Below are 22,372 nucleotides of genomic sequence, written 5' to 3' on the forward strand. Positions count from 1 at the left end.
TGGAGCATCCTGTCTGGTGACATTGCATGCTCCCAAGGATTTAGCTTAGCTTGGTTCATTCATTCACTACTAGTCTTGCTCCATTTGCAACCCTATGGTGAAGCCCTCCACTATATTCTCTCTCTGTGTGTCAATTTCAACTTGTTGCAGTATGTCCCGCCCGGGGGTTGGCACATCCCTTTCTTCTTTTATTCCTTGTATATATGCAAGAGACCAAAAGCCCCAGCTAGCTAGCTAAGATAGAATGGCCTTTTCAATCAAACCAAGCATTATTTATTCACCAAATGCATAGTGCATCTCAAAACTTGTCCCCTAGCTAGCTACTGCGTCCATGCTCAACTCCTAATTGTTAGATTTGTTTGTTTCTTCGTCCCAAATGTTACAGAAGCAACAAGAAATTAGAGCATTGCATCGCGCTTAGCTTGTTTAATAGTACTTGTTCTTCCTCCCTCCCATCCTAAATATAAATGAATCGTTTTCCCCTAAACGCACTTAATTAATAAGTCCCTTTACAGCTTCAATGCACCCTTTTCTTTAGTTTTCCATGTCATTCCACCCCCATATAAATTTACCTTAATCAATGCAATGTACTTTTTTTTTGAATTTGTAGTATAAATGCATACCCTCACGTAAATGTACACACACATTCTACCTCTATGATGAGCACTTTTGAAAGACTGAGATGGTAAATTTCAAAATTAACGAAGTCACCACTAGCACCTCATTTATTGATAGGCACATCGCCTAGCACTGAAAGACTAACGGATCTAGGAAAATATGAGCACCCGCGTTAAGTCGAGGACTTAAACCCAGGTGCTTCAGGTTTCACCATAAGAAATCTAATCAGCTAAGCTAAGCTCACTTCACACTCAATGTAGTATACTCCATCTGTCCCAAAATAAATGATGTTTTTACCCCTTTATTACATCTTGTTTTTACTCTAATATTGGGAGTTACTCTGTGTATTGCTTGACATAAAACCAACGGTGGATTTGTTTGTCTTTTGTTGAATCTTTTTCATGGCTCAATAGAAAATTTGATAAGCTAATGATTTTTCCATGTTTCATAATACCATTTCTAGATAGCCGAATTTGGTCACATCCTTTGATAGTTTAGTGGTTAAAGAATGGTTTTAAAGTTACATATGGCCAAAAACGATCTCCAACAATAGTTGGAATGGTAAAAAAGTAAACATCTCTCCAACTAATATCATGGCCCATGTTTTAAAATTCTACCAACTACTATGCCTTACCATATTTAGAAATTACAAATGATGCATAGCAATGACATTTATTTTAATTTATGTTTAGAAAAGATAACTACAAATAAACAACTTGCAAGTGGGAACATTTTATTTTCCCAAGAGAACGTGTCAATGGCCTATTCGGGAGACCATTCCACATGTCCTAGAGCTCAATTAGCTTAGATGCCTAGCAATTGGTGTTGGCATATGCAAGGTTCTATATAATAAAAAAAATACAAGTCCCTCCATTTCAATCATGTGGAATATTCCTCTCTACATCACCGCATGCTCCTGTCCCACACAAAATGCGATCCCAGTTAGCGAGCTAAAATATAGTCCAAATGGCATCACTGTCGTCCTTGGAGAAGAATGAAAGAAATCTAGAAACATATTATGGATGTATAATGATTCTTTTGGAAGGTAGCTATCCGTGTCTACTTCCTTCTAGACACTTAGTCATGGACATCATATATATATATGCCTCACATATTCACCTTAATTATAACTTATATATAATTCAATAAATTATATTAGGTGGCCAAATTAAATTAAAGGAAGCTAATAAGAACGACCAAAAAAACTGAAGAAACAGTAAAAAAACATTTTGCACCTCGCCATATCGTGGTCGACGTTCTCCTACGCCTGAAATGGAAAATATGAAGTGGAGCAGGAGTGAGTTTCACTCATGGTCGTAGTCGAAAGATGCCGAAACATTCAGCTGAGCTGCTGCTGAAGGGAGGTAGCTAGCCAGAGAAGAATGAGTGAGAGAGAGAAAGTTGTGCCGTTTCAGAGAGGGGAGATCTAGATAGACGTCTCTGAATGAGTAAGAAAGGAGCAAACTACTTCGCCATCATGACATGCAAGAAGATTTATATATTTATGTTCCAAGAAAGTTGAACTCCCAAGCTCGTTTGCGGCATAGTATATTCTATCATATCGTCTAGGAGCATCAAGTTCATTTATCCATCGATAAAGCTAGCTTTTTTCTAGATAGGAATTTGATCGGATCATACTATAGAGATTATTAGCACCGGGAAATATTGGTTCAATCTGCCTGTCATTTCACCATTTCCTTCTTCTATGGCATACATTTATAGGGCTAGCTACAACACATGCAGTCGGGAAATATGCAGTCGTCAAAAATGCGCTTCAGTTCGCTGATACTTAATTAGTAGTAATACTAAGTGCAAGTTATACATGGTAAGAGTTGTGATTAAGTTAAGGTCATCACCGATGGATCAGCACAAGCACAAGCAGTTGCATGCGATTCCAAAGGCTTATGCATTGTCAGGTAGTTATCCTGCTTGCTATGGAGGCATCTATGGAGCCATGGACAGACACAGACCTGCTGCAGGCACTTCTCTCCAATAATCCCCACGCATGGTAGATCGATCGATGCTCCTAGCTTCTCGTTGTTGTTGTGCTCGTCGTCATGACATGTTCGTTGTTGGTTGGATTGGATCTTCGTTCTCGGTTCCTGCACCCCTTTTGCAGCTCAATAATTTACCTCTCACGTCAAACCCCACTTCCCTAGCTACCTACAGTACTGCTGTCACGCCCCAATGCAAGTCCCATCTCTGATCGAGCTATAGCTAGCATGCAGTTGTGAACCCTCGCGTGCTGCATGCAGCTCATCAATTCCACTGTGCATATGCTAGTACTGTCTGTCTATCGGAGCAGAGCACTGCTGTGCGGATACTGCTCGATCTCTCCATTGCTGCAAGTCTCAGCTGGCAGCTTGATCAGCATGAGAATTGAAAGCATGCACACTTAGCTGCTGTGCTACAGCTTGATTAGGGCACAAATTAATGCTGCAGCTATATGCATGCTTGCGGATGGATACAATGCATCACTTACACTGTTGCATTGGCTTGTTTCCCTTTAATTTCTCGTTTTTGCTCGTACGTACGTATGCCAACCTTTTGGTCGACCACAATCACCTGATTGTAACACTCATGTCTCGAGTGTGTTACTTACTTGCGTAATAATGCAAGCCTTTCCAGCTTTCTGCTATCTGCTGGCAAGATAGCTGAACCCAATCCACATCTCGACAGCAAGCCCCAGAGGTTTTAATTGCTGCACAAGAAAGAGAATCTCGGGCCAGGACACTTCTAATAAGGGCTTATTTGGTACGGCTCTGGTCGGCTTCAACTACACGTAAAAAGATACGTACGGACACTGATTGGCACTATGCCCCGTTCGCTTGGAGGAATCTGAAGAAATTTGTGAGAGAAAAACACTGTTCCGGATGAAAAAAACAGATCAAGCCGGGTTTAAGGACACGCGAACAGGGCCTATAGCATGGAGAAATTTTCTTCTCTGTAGCCTAAAATTACCAATGAGGTGGGGGATCAAAGCCAGTGCCGGTCCTAGGATTTTGAGAGCCTTCTGGTGAACTCGTCATGACGGCCCCTATAGACTATTTATAAATCTTATATAATATAACTGCCCCTCTAGACTATATATAAATCTATCATGTGCTAGCAAACTTTTGCTCTGACTTGATTTGAACAATTTGCAGCAATAACAAAAAAACTTTGTCCACATGTTTAGAGTAAACCAACCATTTTTTATTAACCACCTTACCATTGGTTAACTTTCTGGAGTAGTAAATATATGAAAAACGTCTATTAAGAGCATCTACAGGGAATTCAAGATTCAATTCTCTCACCGGCGCCTTTTCAATCAATATATCTCTACCCTTATTATCAAAATTTCTCTAAGTTCTAGGATCAAAGACATCATGAATAGAAGCTTATTGCACATCATCAATTTAATTTTCAGGTTGAAGGGAAGACTGTAAATTTTTATTCTTTATAGCATCATCATTGGCATCAACTTCTTCACTTAAATTATCATTAACTTGTTGCTGCCCTTGTTCTTCAATATACAGGATTATCATCAGGCACAACACTGCATCTACAGGATTAAAAAACAACCAAGGAAAAAAATACCTAAGGGCTAGGGCCTGATCGACGGCTGATGAACTCATGATTGATGAAGCAATGATCGACTGCAGACTGCAGTGATCGGCTGATCGAGTCGAGCCTGCCAGCCTGGGCCCTGGAGTGCTCTGCCGGTTGCCGGTCTGCCCCACTGATCGCCGCCTGGACGTGCGCGGTCCTGATTTGTGATCTGTTCCATGTCTCTGTGACTCCATGAGAGGTGAGTCGAGTCCGCGGCGGCTCCGTCCCTCAGCGACTCCTCTGCCTCTTCACATTTGGTTGCTGTGGCGCACCGTGCTCGCTTACACGGTATTCTACGTGCTAAGGGCTAGGGGTATCATATGCCCGGGCCTGGGCCCCTCACTCCCATAGGCCCTCTGCCGTCGCACCTCTGGCACCCCTCCAGCCAGCACTGATCAAAGCTATAGTGAAAACTATGTTTTACGGTTTCACCACCTCCCGAAACCCGCACTAAACAAGGCCTAATACTACATATATAACCTCCTTTGAGAGAATATTTATGACAAAAACTTAATAAGTTGATGAAGAACAAGTCACTGAAGAACATATAGTAAAAATTATTGATCCACTTATACTTGAACAGAATATGTTTATGGAACTAATCTCAAACACGTGTAACTATTCACGCATATGATTCGTAACACACGGTCTATTTGGTAAAGCTGCTCCTAGCTTCTTCAAGCGAATTCTCTGGAGCTCTACTAAACGACTAAAATGCAATTGAATTCCGGTAAGACTCACTTTTGCGTTTACACTGAGCTAAATAGACCATTCTCCACCATTTCCCATTCAATCACCACCAAAATCACTACTCAAGAATTATGAAGTAGCTAGAGCTCTATCAAACTTGCTCATACATATGTAGCTGTGCATTCATCAGAATAAGACTCGGCTGTACTATATGCTATACTAATAAGATACTAGAAAAACAACTGTGCGTGCGAGGATCGGAGGCCCCTTAGCTTGGGCCGCGTTTAGCTGACCGAAGATGGCGCCGCCGAAATCACTGTAGATGACTGCAGCATACTGCAGCATTCCGTTTGTATTTGGTAATAATTGTCCAATCGTTGACTAATTAGGCTCAAAACGTTCGTCTCGCAAAGTACAACCAAACTGTGCAATTAGTTTTTGATTTCATCAACATTTAGTACTCCATGCATGTACCGCAAGTTTGATGTGATGGAGAATCTTCTTTTTATATAGTGCCAAAGTTTGGATTTTTGGTAACTAAACGATGCATGTACCGCAAATTTGATGTGACGGAGAATCTTCTTTTTATATAGTGCCAAAGTTTAGATTTTTGGTAACTAAACGAGGGCTTGGTCAATTCAATGGAAAACGGGAAATAAATACTGCACAGTGAGATGAATGGCGCTCAGAGTCAGATCCGTTAGAGCATGTCACACTCCCAACCGCTCCGTCTCCCCTTTCCCATTTCATGCAACTTGCAACCTGCTGAGCCCTATCCTATGGCCATATTACTCTCTCTCTCTCTAGGCATAATTATTCCTCCGATATCTTTACCTAATTTTCTCTCTATCTCTATGCCTCTCTCTTCTCTCTCTCTCATTTTATTCCCCTAGCTACCTGGCAGCTGGGACACTGCCAATCCCATCTTCTCTCTCTAGCTATCACCATCCCTACCTTTTTTTCTCTCTTTAGCCGAACGGGGCCTATACATGTAACCTCTCCATCCCCTCCTCTCTTTCTCTCCTCATTCACACGCTCAAACGCAAACACCCATACAAGAATGGTACGCCACTCATGACCTAATCACTCTACCCCAGCCCACTGTGGCCTTGTGTTAAATTCAGGGTGTAAAGTTTTGGGGTGTCATATCGAATGTTATATGAGAGTGTCGAATGGAGTATTGGAATACTAATAAAAAATAAATTATAGAATCCGTTAGTAAACCACGAGATGAATTTATTAAGCCTAATTAATCCGCCATTAGCACACGTGTTACTGTAGCACTTTATTGTCAAATTATGAACTAATTAGGCTTAAAAGATTTGTCTCGTAAATTAGTCGCAAATCGTGCAATTAGTTATTTTTTTAGTCTACATTTAATACTCTATACATATGTCTAAATATTCGATGTGACAGATTATAAAGTTTTGGAGCGGGAACTAAACAAGGCTATATACACGCTACCTCTTCTTCCGCGAGCTTTTCTTCCTCCTTAACTTAGCTCGAACAACCAAGAAGCTCAGCTCACCGTGACACCGTCGTTGCAACAAGATCCCATCCCACTGCACCCCCGGCCGGCCCGTTGCTAGCTACCATGAGCACGACCGGCAGTGTGGGTGTGACGACGACAACAACTCCTGATCTCTCCCTCCACATCAGCCCTCCATCACCACCGGGCGGCGGCGTCGAGATGCCGCGGGAGCCAAGGCTACTGCTGGGGCTGGAGCTCGGCGACACTGTGGCGGCAGCCGCGGCAACGAAGAAGGTGGACGACGCGGCGGCAGTGAAGGAGCACAATCTCCAGGTGCAGCGGCTCCGGCTGCACCAGCCGAGCCAGACGGCCCACGGGTTCAAGAAGAGCTCGTCGGGCACTACCGCCACCGTCGGCGGCGGGAGGAGAAGTTCCAGGGCGCCGCGGATGCGGTGGACCACCGCGCTGCACGCGCACTTCGTGCACGCCGTCGAGCTCCTTGGCGGCCACGAGAGTATGTTAAATTCTGAGCACCAATTAATTAGCGCCACCATGAATTGTTTCATGGGATTGTCGTTGTTGATCTTGCCTTTGCTGTTAATTCTCTTAGAGTTCTTCTCATCGATCGGTGGTGTTTCCTTGAAGTTTTCCTGATCCAAAAAAAAGTTATATACTTTCCTTTTGCGAGGAAGGTTAATTAATATATTTTTATTGTAACTATATATTACTATTGGGAATTAAAGGGTGACCATTGAATTGGAAATGAGTCTTTTTTACGGTCCTTGAAGATGTCCTCTTCTTTTACCTAAGTGACAAAATCTAAGTTACATACAGTTTTGGTACGGTACCCATCTTGGCACCATGCGAAGGACTATAACTAAATAAAGGATCAATAAAAATACCAAAGATAATTTAACCATCAAGCATTTTATTTTATTTTTTTCTAGCTAATTTAAGGATTTCAAGGGATATTTTATATAGCACATAACTCAGATCTTCTAAAAAGTTTTCTTCTTTCCTTAATTATTTTTTTTATCTTCCACTCAATCCAAATAAAATATAATACTATATATGCAATTAATCACATGGTTTTGTGCAAGCTGAGTTTATTCTGTTTGATTTTTCCCTCCATGCATGCATGTGCAGATTCTTGGTTCTGAAACTTCCTTTGATTTGTTTTTTGCTGCATCTTCTAGGAGCAACACCAAAGTCAGTATTGGAACTGATGAACGTGAAGGATCTTACACTAGCACATGTCAAGAGCCACCTGCAGGCAAGTCTAGCTTCTCTCTTTTACCAGCATGTAAACATGTCTATCCACTAAAAACACTTTCACTGATAGTAGTCATCTTAATGATTCAGTGAGTTTGAGATAGTAGTCATCTAGCTTGATCACCAATTGACAGTACTGAAAAAGAAATGTGACATGTACGGCTTGTTTTGATACATTCTTGTTGCTACTAGCTGATATCACGTAGCTATTGTCCTTTTTTGTCCTCCATGTGTTTTAAACTATATGCATCACACGGATATTTAACTTCATTATTACACATGCTCCGAGACTAAACCATATGGCACACAAGGAATAAACATGCCATTCTTAATATATGTTCCTTTCTTTCTTTTTCCTGCAGATGTACAGAACAGTGAAGGGCACAGGCAGATCATGTGTAGCAGGTAAAGGATTAACACATATTGCCTAGATCATAATGTTCTGGTACACTGCCCGTGGTCTGAGTCGTCCATCAATTCAAGGTCTAGTCACAAACAGTGCTGAATTATTGGCGTGCACAGTCGTAGATATATACAGTATTACATATGTGCTGAAAAAAAAATACAATTCTAGATCCAATTAAAGTTAAACTACCTTGAATTTAACTAAATTTATAGAAAATGGTATCAGCATGACTCTAAAGATATATATTATAAAAAATATTTCTTATAACAAATCTAACGACATTTATTTAGTGATAAAAAAGTTAGTGTTTTTATACATAAATTTAGTCAAACTTCGGATAGTGACTTTACTATTCTAGAATTGTATCTTTTTTAGAATGGAGGGAGCAAGTTTGTACCACAGGCGCTGTGTATGTGTTCCATATATGTGTTTTTGTAGTTTTGCAATGTGATGAGACATATGCATGTATCATGTGTGTTGCAGGCCATGGCCATGCCAGAGACATGGTCCTTCACAGAACAGGTGTTGGTGAAGGGGATGGCTTTGATGCTTTCAACAGCAACAACTCAGTCAACACCGTCCCTACCTTCAACAACAATACTGATAGGTTTGCACTGCTACATTTCTTCTCATCAGTAAATAAGTACTTATATATAGGTGTAAATCAGAGTATTTATATGGACGCATGTTTTCATTGTTTTGGTCCATCTCTCTTGGTCTTTGTGTCTGCATGTCTGCATCCAGCTACTTTGCTGCATTTGGAGAGTTCATATGGACGTCTTGTGTGAGCGCATTCACGCCACTGTGATCTTTTATTTTGTACTCCTGCATATGGATGCATGCCCTCTGTGTTATGGGGATGTGGATAGATGGAAACTACTAGTCAATTGTGATGCCAGGATCTAGAGGAATTTGACTGCATTAGTTTAGTTGATCGATGACAGTCGGTTTGGACTGTATGTGATCTAGGCTTCTAGCTGTGTGTCATTTGGTCTAAGGTTTTATTTTCATTACTAGTGGAGCGTGATAGTTTAGTAGCTATAGTTCTTGCACTCTCCGTCCTCCTCGAAAGGTCGCGATTTTAGAATAGTATTCAGTCAAACCTTTTTAAGTTTGATCAAAATCATATAAAAAGATACTAATATCTAACATATTAAATATACTAGCATATAAATTAGATTTATCATAGTATACATTGTCATAGTATATATATCTACATGAAGTCATAAATGGTGATACTATTTTTTTTATAAACTTAGTCATAGTTATAGTTTGACTTGGACTAGATCTAGAATTGTATCCTTGGTAGAGCGGAGGGAGTACTTCTAAGTCCAATGAAAGAAAATAGGAACAATCAAGCATCATGTGTTTGATCATTCCTCAAAATTAGGCAAAATATACAAAAAAAGAGACATTCCTCATCTTTTATTTTAGCCACCACTGGAAACTAGAATTCCCTAATGGTCGAATAAAACACCTTAGGCATTGGGAAAAATATGTCTGGGAAGTCCGTTGACAATAGGGCCAATCCAGTTTCTTGGTAGTGAGCCTCATTTAGGGGACACACAAACATATATATGGAGAGAGAGGGAGGGGGGGGGGGGGGGGGGGGGGGGGCTAAAATACGCCCATGTGTATTTCATATGGAGAATGTGTCCACCATAACTACCGCGCAATTCCCACGTGGCCGACATGACCCATGCCTCCTGAGCATGGTGCAAATTGGTTGCAACATGGTTACAACCTAGTTGAAAACCAAGTGTGACCAAACCAGAGCACGACATGTCACCACTCAGAACAGTTAGAACCAGTGCTGGTTATCTAGATCCCCAGTTCCCAATCAGTTGGAACAAGGCCCAACAACGCCCTAAACCTGATTCCCACTAGTCACAACTAGCCCCAATAGCGCCCAAACCCCGGTTCTAACCATTTGAAACCAGCCCCAGCAGCGCCCCAACCTCATCAGCACTAGACCAAGTTCCAACCAGTTGGAACCAGCTTTGCAATGCCTAGAACCAGTTCCATCCAACCTTGGGGACCGAGCCGTAGCTCGGTTGGTGAGCGCTCCGGGTGCAGAATAAATATCAGCAGCCTCTCTCGCGTGGAGCCACAATGGGATTGCGACATGCCCATCGTCTACGATGCCATGGATGGTCTCGGTGATCCCAAAAAGGACGCGGTTGTTATCTGTGTGTTGTTGTAGATCTAGTAGTGCACAAGTGGTGTGTGTGATGGTGTGCGTGCGTAGCGTGGGTGTGTGTATCTGTGCATGAACAGATGCTACAGCTGTACCCAGATGAGAGGCTATCAAAAAAAAAATTCATCCAACCCCAAGAAGCACCCGGACACAGTTGCAACAGTTCTCGCTCGTCACAAACTCCAGTTTATTTTTAGAGACGGGTCGTGCTACACTAATGTTTCCCGTGTCCGTACTAGTTAGAGACAGTTTCTTACGTAAACCGACCGTCTCTGAAGCTCTGTTCGAGCGCTGTGGCTGCTAGAGCAGTCTCTTTGATCCATCTGTGGCATGTGTCAATTCATTAATTAAACTGAAGCAGCAGGCGAAGCCATGATAGATTGCTGTGTTTCTCTGGCTGTTTTTGGGATCCCAATGCGCTAGCTGTGCAGCCTAGCTTTTCTCCTGCCATTGTTGTATCCCTCCTTTTCAGCTTGAAATGAAAATTTCCATCACATTTTGTCATCGATCACAGTCACACTCATCAGCGCATTTTCTCTCTTTCTTTTCTTTTTTATTTCGCTTGTGCCCCTGCCCCTAAACATCTCTCTGAAACTCTGAGAAAGAGCATGCATGCATGCATGCCTAGCCACGTCCTACGTGCATGCGACGTTTTCTCCACGCCTGCCGTCGTCGTCTGAAACTATGGAAGTACGACCTCCCTCTCCTGCAACCATTTTTGTCAACATGCTCGTCATTTCAAGCTCCCATCGACGCACCGATCCGATGCAGAGCCAGGCCCCGCTCCCTCTCTCTCGGCTATATGTTTCAAAAGGTTCTATGTTGTGTTGGCAGTTACAGTGATCCCATACTAAATAAGGAGATTCGGCAAAAGAAACATTCATTCATTATAAATTATAAGTTATTTTGATTTTTTAGGTGTATAGTTAGTTTTTATTACGTATTTAGATGTTTATGTGACCGATCTAGTCACATGTTTTTGGAGGGGCATTTAGGCCGCCCTTCTTCTAAGCTTAAAAAGGACTACAAATTTGTAGGGGGTGTAGGAGCTAGGGGCTCCATGGTTTCTGGCGACGGTATGGTAGCAGGGACTCGAGCCTCGATCCACCTAGTGTTGAATCCGCCATGATCTAGATGCATTGTAAATAAAGGCTATGTATCAACAAAAGTTAAAAATAACTTATAATTTGAAACCAAGAGAGCATTCGTTTATGTTTCTTCATCACTAATGTGTCTGATTTATGTTGAAAAAAACTGTTAACACCGTTTTATGTGAAAAAACCTAGACAAATGCCTATTGCCTAGCCGAAGTTAGTGATGAATAGTGTTAGTGTCAAAATAATATTACTGTACTGCCTTCCTTTATGTGATAAATTTTGAATGTTATATAAGGTCTTTCTTTATTCTTTATTACGGTATCGAGAGAGTACGAATAGAAAAAAAGGGGGTACTACTGGTACTAGCTAGCTTACAGCAGCATGCATGCGAACAGTGTACTGCATGCAGTTGAGGAAGGGTCATGATGCAGATGGAGACTCTTTTTGCGTCCTAGGTCCTGGTCCTAACCTGGCCTGCAAGCAGTGCTGAAGCCTCTGCACTGCACGCGTCCATGCCCGCCCGATGCTTCGTTCCCTCGATATCCTCAGCCTTCATCACTCTCTGAGAGAGTGGAGAGGCCAGCACGCATGCATGCAGCAGGGCCCTCACAGGTACGTACGGTCAGGCATGCATCATGCATGCATCGGCTAGCGGCCGGCCGCTTTTGTTGTGGCTGGGGCTAGCCGGCCGGGGGCCGGCAGATCGATATGATCAGATTCAGATCAGGTGGCTAGATAATAGACGACGATATCATCATATTCAGATCAGATCCAGCATCCAAGCATGCATGAATGCATGCATACCGATCAATTGTCCCTCCGCTGGGTGCTGGATGCTGGCCCGGCCGACCGGCGCGGCCAGGCAGGCGGTGGCCGGCCGGGCGGGCCTACCGGCGTGTTGCACCGGCCGGTGGCGGTAGAATCTCGCGTGCGACGGGCGCAAGAGGACAAGGGCGACTCCATTAGCCTTGACCGCGGGGAAAGCCTGTACGTGCTGCGGTGCGGCTTGGCGTGGCGTGCCTCGCTCGTCCGTCTCCACGAATAGCTCCTACCTGCTTGTAGTGGCGAGCATGGACAAACCACTTGGCAGCACTAGCGCCGCAGCAGCTTGCTAGTTACCTGTAGCACCACACTAGTAGTACTGGATGGATGTGCTCATCAGGTTTGTGATGCTTGTCCCCCGGCCCTTTCTTTCTTGTAAGTACTACAGCACTATATAATCAATCAATCTATCTTATATTAGCTGCATGCATACATGTTTTTTCACCTTTACCGTGATTAACATGGTCTCATATATATATATATATATATATATATATATATATATATATATATATATATATATATATATATATATACACACACACTACATGTAGCTGGCTATAAAATAACTTATTTTGTAGCCACTTTGAGTTACGATAATTACTATGTTTATTTATGAGATTATAGTAACTCCTTACTAAGTGGTTTACTATAACGCTATGGTAAATATCCCCATGTGTTATAGGAACTCAACTATCGTAAATACGTATTGACATTATCGTAAATTAGTATATAAAATTATCGTAAATGGAGATGGCTACAGAATAACTTATTTTGTAGCTGGCTACTGAATATACTATATAATTCAAAGTGGCTACAGAATAAGTTATTCTGTAGCCAGCTACAGGATAGTAGTTCTATATATATATATATATATATATATATATATATATATATATATATATATATATATATATATATAACATGACTACATGAGACTGCATGTGTGTTTAAGTGACGGTGAAAAAGCAGACTCCTCCATGTTCTTCTGGTTTTACAGATTAAATTTTCTCGAATACGAAAGAAAAGCTGCGCGCGTATCTTTGTGTATTAATACTGTACAAGGAATACTGGCATTTATTTAGGAATATATGTTATCGTGATTAGCATCGTCACAGAGTAAAGTATACTCATGAGCGAGGCCTGTACACGCAGGAGGTCATGGTCTCTAGGAGAGCAGCAGCGGCAGCAGCAGGCGGTGGATCATCAAGACGCCGCAGCCGCCGCTTGTGCTTGGATCCAAGTCCAAGGGCGTCAGCAGCAGCTCCAGGTCCAGCGCCATCAGCAGAGCTGCAGCAACGAAGTGCTCATGCTGCAGGCATCGCCATGCCGCCGCCTGCCTGCAGCTGCAGCTTACAGCAATGGCCTCATCACCATGCCTGCAGATGAGCCAGCAGCTGATCACCTCTTGATGACGACGACCACGACGGAGCAAAGACAGCAGGTATAGTATAATACTGCATTCCACTTGCATGTGCATTCATGTATATGCATTGGAAGCTGCCGCACATCTTAAACACTCAGTTCGTTAAAAAAAAAAAGTCTTGAGCACTCAGACATTGATGGAATTTATAACACGGATCACGACGGCACAGTACATTCAATTTTCTGATCGATCCATCTGGGGCGCGCATGGTTTTAATTCAGATCAGGTGCTAGCTGCAAGTGCAGCTAATTCACTGGTGATGCTGACAGCAGCTAGCACTGCATTTATCATCTTCTTTCGTTCGTCGTTCATGGTGGCATCACCATGCAAAGACGATGTCTTGAATGTTGCTACCACGTACAGCTGCTTTACTGTTTAACTATACCAAATAATTTTATTTAACATATTCTTTTTTCTCATAAAAATCGATGTATACTCAAAGTTTCATAATGTAGACTATGCCGATGCCCTAAAGACCTAAACTACGTACTTGGATAATGATTGATTGCTACAGCACGTATCTACGTACATGCAGGGACTGAAGGTAGGAGACGAACATGTCGACCGTCGTCGTCATCACGGGGAAGAAGACGCCATCGCTGTTCACCATCTCGTGGACGAGGCTGATCATGACCACGCAGGAAGCGGCGGCGGCTTCCAACGACGGCCGTCGCCGAACAACACGAGCGGCAGCGGCGGCGACACGGTCTCCAGCTCGGAGTGGCTCCACCAGCAGTACTGCAGCGACGGCGGCGGCGGCGTGAGCGTCAGGGTGCTGGGACTGGGTCTGGGAGTGGGACCGCCGCCTGCGACGACGCCGCCTAGCCTCGAGATGAGCCTGGGCCGGCAGGGGTGGCAGATGGTGGAGCAGTGCGGCGTGGGCGTCGGCGGCGAGTTTGAGTCCTCGCCGTCGGCGGCGGCCAAAGAGCTAACTCTGCTCAGGTGCTTGTGAAACGATAGATATAGTATGGTGTTGCTTTAATTTGTTGCTTGTTATTAATCAGCTGCTAATTAAAGAACAGTTAGCCATGAGGATGCAAATCGAATCAAAGCGCCAGCTAATAATCGTCGTTTTCCTTCTGTTTTCCAATTTCTCCTTGGAAAATCATTGTTTTTTTTTTACTTGGAAATGACTAGCCATGTGGTGTTTACATGCTAGCCCATTGCGTGAGCGTGACATCGATCCTCTAGTTTTAGGACTGAAACACCGAAAAGACGATCAAAGGGGGTGGCGAATAGAAGCCAATTAAAATTCTTATCTAAGAATTGGGTCTATATCCTAAACTTTGCTAAAACAAGAACAAGTCAAGAAAACAATATAGAATCTCTAGAAGATGAATTTTAGCCCAGCAAGCGCGGAAGTTCTGCACATACTGTCTTCAGCAGGCCAAGAAAAAACAGGTTCCCTTAGAGCAAGTATAATAACAGGCTGTAAGCTAACAAAATACTAAGGTGGAGAAGAGATGAGATGAAAGAGAGAAGAAGCGGGCTGTAAGCTTACAGTCGGCTTAGGCACAAGAATCAAAAAACTCTATGAGAGAGACAAGTGGACCATATATTATCAGTGAAGAGCTAACTATTATATGGTTGGGCTGAGAGAAGGCTGCAAGAAACCTTACAGCCAGCAGCCGGCTGTAATTATTAGCATTGCTCTTAGACCCTTGTCGAGGCTAAGGCTCCCAAGGCCTCAACACGATGCAAAGCAAAAAGTTAGTTGGCTGTCTCTTTCCTGCTGGCCAAGCTCACTCTTTTATAGGGTACGGGTACATATTTTCATATGTTTGGGAACAGAATACCCTGTACCTACTACAATATTGTATCTTGGGATATTCCTAGGGTCTTTCATTGTTATAGACTCTCACGGGCATATAGGGACATTCCCCCTCTAGAATGGCCTTACAACATGGCCTTCCTAGGCCCTTGATGGGCTTCCTTGGTCGTATGCTATGGTCCCTTCTCGCCTGCAGGAGCCTTCTACATGAAGGGTCGCTTGAGCCTCCGATAGGGTTCCCTTGAGGCTTCATCGATCTTCAGAAGGTCTCCACGTTCGGTGACGAGATCCTGACATAATGGGTATGTTAAGCCTCGGGATCTATGGTTCCTGACCGAAGAGATCCCCCGATCGACTCCTCCAGGATCGCCCGAGGGCTCGGGGGATATACCCATCGTGTATGCTCACGCGCACCCTCAGACCAAGGAACCCGGCCGAGCCTGAGCACGCCGCGGCCTCTGCTCAGGGCTCGGGGGCTTGCCCAAGCCTTAGGCTCCCGATCGACGACATGCCCGAGCCTGACCCTTGGCTCCTTCCCGGCCTACGACGCCAGCCAAGGCCGGGGCGCGAGAAGACACACCCCGAGCCATCGAGGCTCGAGGGCTCCCCAGTGCTGCACCTTGGGCGCGGCTTTGCCGGCTGCTCCCCCGATAGGGTCTCACACAGGGAGTGACACAAGACAACAAGCTCTCCTCTTCGTCCTCCGAGGGCTCGGGGGCTTCCAATCCAGCACATCAGCCCCTTAAGCCGACCTCCCTCCCCACCAAGAAGACTCCAGAAGGTGCGCCTGGGGGAGGTTGGTCCAAGGCGACACAGCCTAACACTCAGCATGTCAGAACAGGACAGCCGGACGACGCCTAAGGCTTCTTTGGCTCCATGACACTGCCATGGTCCACAAAGCATTGCTACAAGACCCTCCTAGACTCCGACACATGTAGACCATAGGCTCAACCCTCCAAACCGCCATATAGCCGACATATCTCGATATATAAGGGGTATGGTCAGATCCTAGAGCGAGGAGGATGATCCCAGATAGATCATTCCATTCCTCATTGACCCGCTCCTGCTCGGCACCGAGAGCAGAGCAACCCAGAGAGGGACACCGAGAGCTCCTCCACCGCACCCGTCGTCTTCCTCATCTCCGACAAGGGGAAGGCTCCACCGGCGGCGAGGCAACCTTAGGATTAGCACCGAGCTAACCCCGTACCAAACTCTCTCTACCTTTTGTACACTCTATTCTAACCCCCCGGTTTTGGGTGCTCGTGAGTATAAGGATCATCAGCTGCTAGACGTAGAGCATCGATCGGCCCGAACCAGGATAAACCGTTGTGTCCTCTCTGTTACTCTTGTGTTCTTGAGTCCACCCGAGCTACCAGAGACACGTACTCGGACACCACTAGAATAATAATGATTGCCATGGTTCTAACCTCAAGATAGCTAGCGTGCCAGGTAGGGGGCAGTGTTAAGTGAGATTTAGGCTCTACGGTGGTCGGAGCCACCCACCTCATCATTGGAGCGAGCGACACCGCCCTAGATGGCGGTGTCTGTTTCCCTGGTGAGTTCTTCATCACAGCCGACGCCTTCGCTCTAGGCTAGGTCCTCAACTTTGGGAGCCTGGCCTACGTCACCGACTGCTATGGCAAGCTTTGTCCGCTCAACAGGGCCGTGCCGGTGGACAATGAGCTCCCGACATCGCCCCCTCCACTGGGCCTCCTGGGAGCAGATCTCGAGGTCCTAGCCCAGCAGATCCAGCGCGGTCTGGGTTCGCACCCCACCATTATGGACTATCGCCAGATGTTCTACATGCTGGCCAACATCCACTAATAGATCGCCACCGGTGAGGTGCTCTCGCCGCTCGACTGCTTTAGGTACTACCTCCCGGACCTGCCTTTCGGGATACATAATGTGGTGGCGTCCTTCCAGATGGAGCTAGAGCACCCTATCAGCCATGAGGCACCACAGAGCGCCATCCTCTCTGGCACACCTTCTGGGGGTGGCTAGGGGAGCAGGGCATCACATGCCTCCTACACACCGGTAGTGAGCCCCTATAGCTCTGCCCACGCGCGCGTCTAGTTCCTGCCCGTGCTCTGCTAGGGTGGCATTGCCATCCACCGACGCCTTCGTCTCCGCCTGCAACTCCTTCCACAGGTGGTCGCACTCTGCACGTGTCTTCTCCGCCTCCTTCTCCAACCGAAGGACCTAGCTGCGCTCATCTGTGAGCTCCACCCGTAGCCCTATGTCGTGCGAAGAAAGGAGAACCAAGTTTATGGTGGCCTAGAATGAAAGACCCTGCCCTGGAGGTGAGGGAAAGAAGGAAGAGAAGAGGACGCACCTGCGATGAGCTGTTGGGCCTCATAGAGCTTGGAATGGGCAGCATCCCTCGCGGTCTCCAGTAGGCCTAGGGAACCCCTTAGCTCCATGACCATGCCCTCAGCCATCCGGCTGGCCTCCTCCACCTCTATGACCTTCTGTCGGGTCACCTTGGCCCTCACCTCCACTGTGAGCTTGGCCTCATTCCACCGCCAACTTGGATTCCAGCCGTGCCACGGCGTTGCGCACCCCGTCATGCTCCCTGATGAGCCTTTCTGTTAGTGCCGCCACTCGGGCGCTGGGTGGAGGACAGGAGTTGGGCAGCAAGGTGGGCAAGGACCTCTCACCCCCTCTAAAGGGGCTAGAGAGCACCTACGGAGCAGCCTTCTCCCACTCCCGGATGAGGTTCGACTTCCTTTGGGAGAATTGGAGCAGCACCTACAACAACAAGGAAGCTCAGGCAAAACCTCAGCGCCGACTGTGGCGTTGTACTCACCTAATTGATTCTCACCCTATAGGAGTCATATATCCCCTGCTGAAGACCAAAGAACTCCCCCACGTGGCCCGTCATCTCTATGAATGAGTCATAGAAGAAGGCAACTAGCTCATCGATAGCATAGTGCCGCTTCATCAGCTCTAGCCACATGTCCGCCTCGGTGCTGTCGTCCAGCGTGTGCGCCCCCTACCGACGGTGCAGTGCGAACCAATGCAACCACCGATGAGGAACCAATCTCCCTACGTCTCGGGGCCAGGGGGAGATTGGGGACGGCGGCCTTCACTCGGTCCACCTCTACTTCAGGGGAAGGTCCCTTGAAAGGGGGCCTCCCTCCATGGCATCAGTTCTCACCAAACACGCTGGGGCCTCAACAACTGGCCCCTCCATAATGGCGTCCGACCTCGACACCTCATCCACTCAGGGCGGCAGCAATAGGCAACAACACACCTTCAGCACCAGCGGCCGAAATGACGCCGCTGCACCGCCCGAAGCCCCCACTGACGAAGATTCCCTATGGTCAACATCCACATCATCAAGCAATAAACATATAACCTTCGGATAGTGGCAGCCCGATCAGCGAAGATCCTCACATGCTACTCAAAGAAAGCCTCAGAGGAGAGCGCCTCTTCCACGAAGGTGCCCCTGCCTCGAAGGAACTCGAATAGGGGCGCTTGCTAGCGGCTTGGGCAGAGGGCGAACCTCCCAAGGATGGGCTTGGGGACATGCCCCCTGGCGACGGGGAAGAACTCCCAGAGGCGACCTAAGCCCCCTACCCCTCAGGGCTAGGGGGAATGGAGACCGCCCCTAGGTATGTGAGGTCATCAGGTCTTAGCTTGAACACCAAGAATGGGGCCGGGCCTTCGTCGACCATCGGTTCCCCCAACGTAGATCTGAGCACCATCTAGGTAATCCCTGTCATGGACTCCTCTGGGACGTGACCCTCCACCACCATGGATTGGTCCCCTAAACCGAGGTACTCCCACATCGGGGCTAGCCTCGCCATCAGTAGAAGGATATGACGGAACAAGAACACCTAGAGCATCGTTCGACCAGTCAGCCTAGCAATCCTTAAGGCAGTGATCCAATCCTATAAGCCCTCAGTGTCCTTGAGGGTAGGGCCCTATGGGACCCTCTTCCAAGACTGTGGCACCACCGGCCCCAGGCGGTCGGGGGAATAGGCCGGTAGAGACCTGGAGGGATCTGAAAGATAAAACCATTTTCAGTGCCACCCCTTCTTAGAGGTGGGGAAGGAGAGCTCTAGGTACCATAGCTTCAGGTTGCTGCATAGCTGGATGGCGACGGCGGCGATTCGTTGCATGGATTCATCGCTGTCCTTGTTCAAGTTCAATCGGAAGATCCTCCTCCACAAGTCGAAGTGGGGCTCAATCCATAGATAACACTAGCAAAGGGAGAAGAACACTGCAAGGTGCTCCACCCCATGTGGTGTCAGGTCATGGAGTCATAGCTCGAAGTAGCAGAGGAACCTCCCCACAAACGGATGCGTGGGGACCCCAAACCCCATAAGGTGGAAGGGGACGAAGGAGACGACGTGTGAATCCTCCAGCGCTAGTTCTGATGCCTCTAGATTTGGTAGATCCCATCCATAGGGAGAAGAATCAGCCACGCCCAGGCCACCTCCAACATCTCGCCTTCGGCCTTCGAAGTGTCCCACTCCACCATTGCAGTCTAGCCAAGGGAGAACACAAGCGGGATTGGCGATGCTAGGATGGAGAAACAATGGGAAGTAGAAATGAAAGGTGCGCCCATTCCCCCCCCCCCCAATCCAGCCCTTTCTATGACCTGAGCATGCAGAAGTGAACACAGGATGACCCACGTGTGTTGTCTGCTCTGTGCACGCCTCCTCATGAGACTTGATGGGATCTGACTCCCCTCAGGCCCACCAGCTATCATTGATGGCCTAGATCCACGCACACCAAGTGTCACGGCCCCTACTCCACCAGATCTGGCCCATGTGGCCCCAATGTCCCATCTCCCAGATGAAGTGGGATGGCATGGGGGTGCATGCCATAACTCCTCCACCAGGCACGACGGCCGAGACGTCATCAACCAACTACGCAAGCTGTAAGCGGAAGGGGCATGCCTAGAAGCCACCACTCCCGCTAACAGGGAGGCCCCATGATGGCCTCAGGGGCTAAGCCAGCTCCTCAGACGGAGCAACCCAACCCCTCAATCAATGGGCGCTCGGGTGACGCACCCCCAAAAACCAGCCAACACCCTAGAGTTAGGGCGGGAGCCGCTGAGCAATGGGCCCAACAAGGGCCTCCATCCAAGGCTCGGCGTACTCCACACACCCTGATCTCTGGCCATAGAAAGTCACCCCAGAAGGCTGGCTCGAGAGGATCGGGACATGCTACCGTAGCCCTTAGAAGGGCCTTGCATTCTAGGTGATCAGATGGCCCCGAGCTAGAGCCCAGATGCTCTTGATCACCTGACCCATGGCAGTCTCTGATCAAAAAGGAGGGTGCCCCCGGGCCCAAGGTTGGTAACTCCTAGATGAGCTCGCTGAGCCCCCACTCAAGTCGAAGACCTACATGACATAGGCTCACAAAGGGGACGGCACCATCACCGCTTGACCTTGACAGCTGAGCAACACCGATCACATTGGAGAAGAAGGCCCCAAGTAGGGCACAACGCCCTTGTCGGTAGAAGCTATCCTCACCAAGGAGGGTTCGGTCACCAGAAGATCAAATTTAGCCCTTCATCGCCATCACTCCAAGTGAGGCCACGAAGGGCTCGGGGGCTCCTAACAAGATCCTAACATTTGGGTATGTTAAGCCTTAGGTCCAATGGTTACCGAACAAAGAAGACCCCCGACCGACCCCTCCAGGATCGCCCAGGGGCTCGGGGGCTATACCCATTGGGTACGCTTGCGTGCACCCTCTGGAGTAGAAACCCTATCGAGCTTGACTACACCGTGACCTTCGTGTGGGGCTCAGGGGCTTGCCCAAGCCCAGAGGCTCTAGATATACGCCAGCACTCCGGCCTAGCCCTTGGCTCCTGCTCGGCCAACGATGCCGCCCATGGCCTAGGTGTAAGAAGACATGCCCTGAGCTACCAAGGCTCAGGGGCTCTTTGGCGCTACCCCTTGGGCATGGCATTGCCAGCCACTTTTCTAATAAGGTCATGCACAGGGCATGACACAAGAAGACAAAGCTTCCCCATGACCTCTAGGGGCTCGGAGGCTCCTAGGCCCACGCATCAGCCCCTAGAGCCGACCTCCTTTACCGCCAAGAAGACTCCAGAAGGTCCACCTAGGGGAGGCTGTTCCAAGTAGACACAGCCTGACACGTAGAGTGTTAGAATAGAGTAGCCAGATGACCCCAATCCTTCTTTGGCTCCATGACACCGCCATGGTCCACTACGCATCGCTGCAAGACCCTCCTAGACTCTAGCGCATGTAGACCGTAGACTCGTTCACCCAAACTGCCATGTACCTAACCTATCTCGTTATATAAGGGATAAGGTCGGACCTATAGAGGGGGACGATGATCAGAAGATCATTCCATTCCGTGGCTTTTGCTCAACATCGAGAGCAAGGAAACCTAGAGAGGGGCATCGAGAGCTCCTCCACCATATCCCATCATCTTTCTTGTCTCCGACGAGGGGAAGGCTCCATTTGCGGTGAGGCAACCTTAGGATTAGCATCGAGCTAACCTGCTACCAAATCTCTCTATAACCCTGTTGTAACCCCTCGATTTTGGGTGCTTTTGAGTATAAGGATCATCAGCTGCTGGATGTAGGGCACCGATTGGCCCAAACCAGGATAAACCGTTGTGTCCTCTCTGTGATTCTCGTGTTCTTGAGTCCACTCGAACCACTAGAGACTCGTACTCTGACATCAACTAGAACAACAATGCTTGTCGCAGTTTTGACCCCACGACAACACCTCAGAGTGGTTGCATGATGGTGGCCGTGTAGTAATGGTGGAGTCGAGAGGGCATTGACAACGAGTCAAGTCCCTGCTCCACTTTCCACTAGGTGCGTCGCCCACTCCACGCACGCCTCCTCACAGGACTTGAGGGGATCTGACTCCCCTTAGGCCCACCGGCCACCATAAATGGCCTAGATCCATGCCCACCAAGTGCCATGACTTCTCTACCGAATCTGCTCCATGTGGCCTGACATCCCATCTCCTAGATGAAGTGGAATGGCAGGGAGAGCATGGCATAACTCCTTCATCGGGC

At 47.2% G+C, this 22,372-nt stretch overlaps 1 protein-coding gene across 1 annotated transcript; it reads left to right on the forward strand.

The window, feature by feature from the left end:
* The first annotated feature begins 6,383 nt into the window (after positions 1-6,383).
* Positions 6,384-14,670, forward strand: LOC136509127 (uncharacterized). Its single transcript, XM_066503934.1, has 6 exons — positions 6,384-6,884; positions 7,567-7,643; positions 8,005-8,047; positions 8,532-8,655; positions 13,320-13,608; positions 14,126-14,670. The coding sequence occupies exons 1-6, from the start codon at positions 6,494-6,496 to the stop codon at positions 14,540-14,542; spliced, it is 1,341 nt and encodes a 446-aa protein (XP_066360031.1). The 5' UTR covers positions 6,384-6,493; the 3' UTR covers positions 14,543-14,670.
* Positions 14,671-22,372: the final 7,702 nt, after the last annotated feature.

Source organism: Miscanthus floridulus, chromosome 15, assembly GCF_019320115.1.
Source record: "Miscanthus floridulus cultivar M001 chromosome 15, ASM1932011v1, whole genome shotgun sequence".
Classification (NCBI taxonomy): Eukaryota; Viridiplantae; Streptophyta; class Magnoliopsida; order Poales; family Poaceae; genus Miscanthus; species Miscanthus floridulus.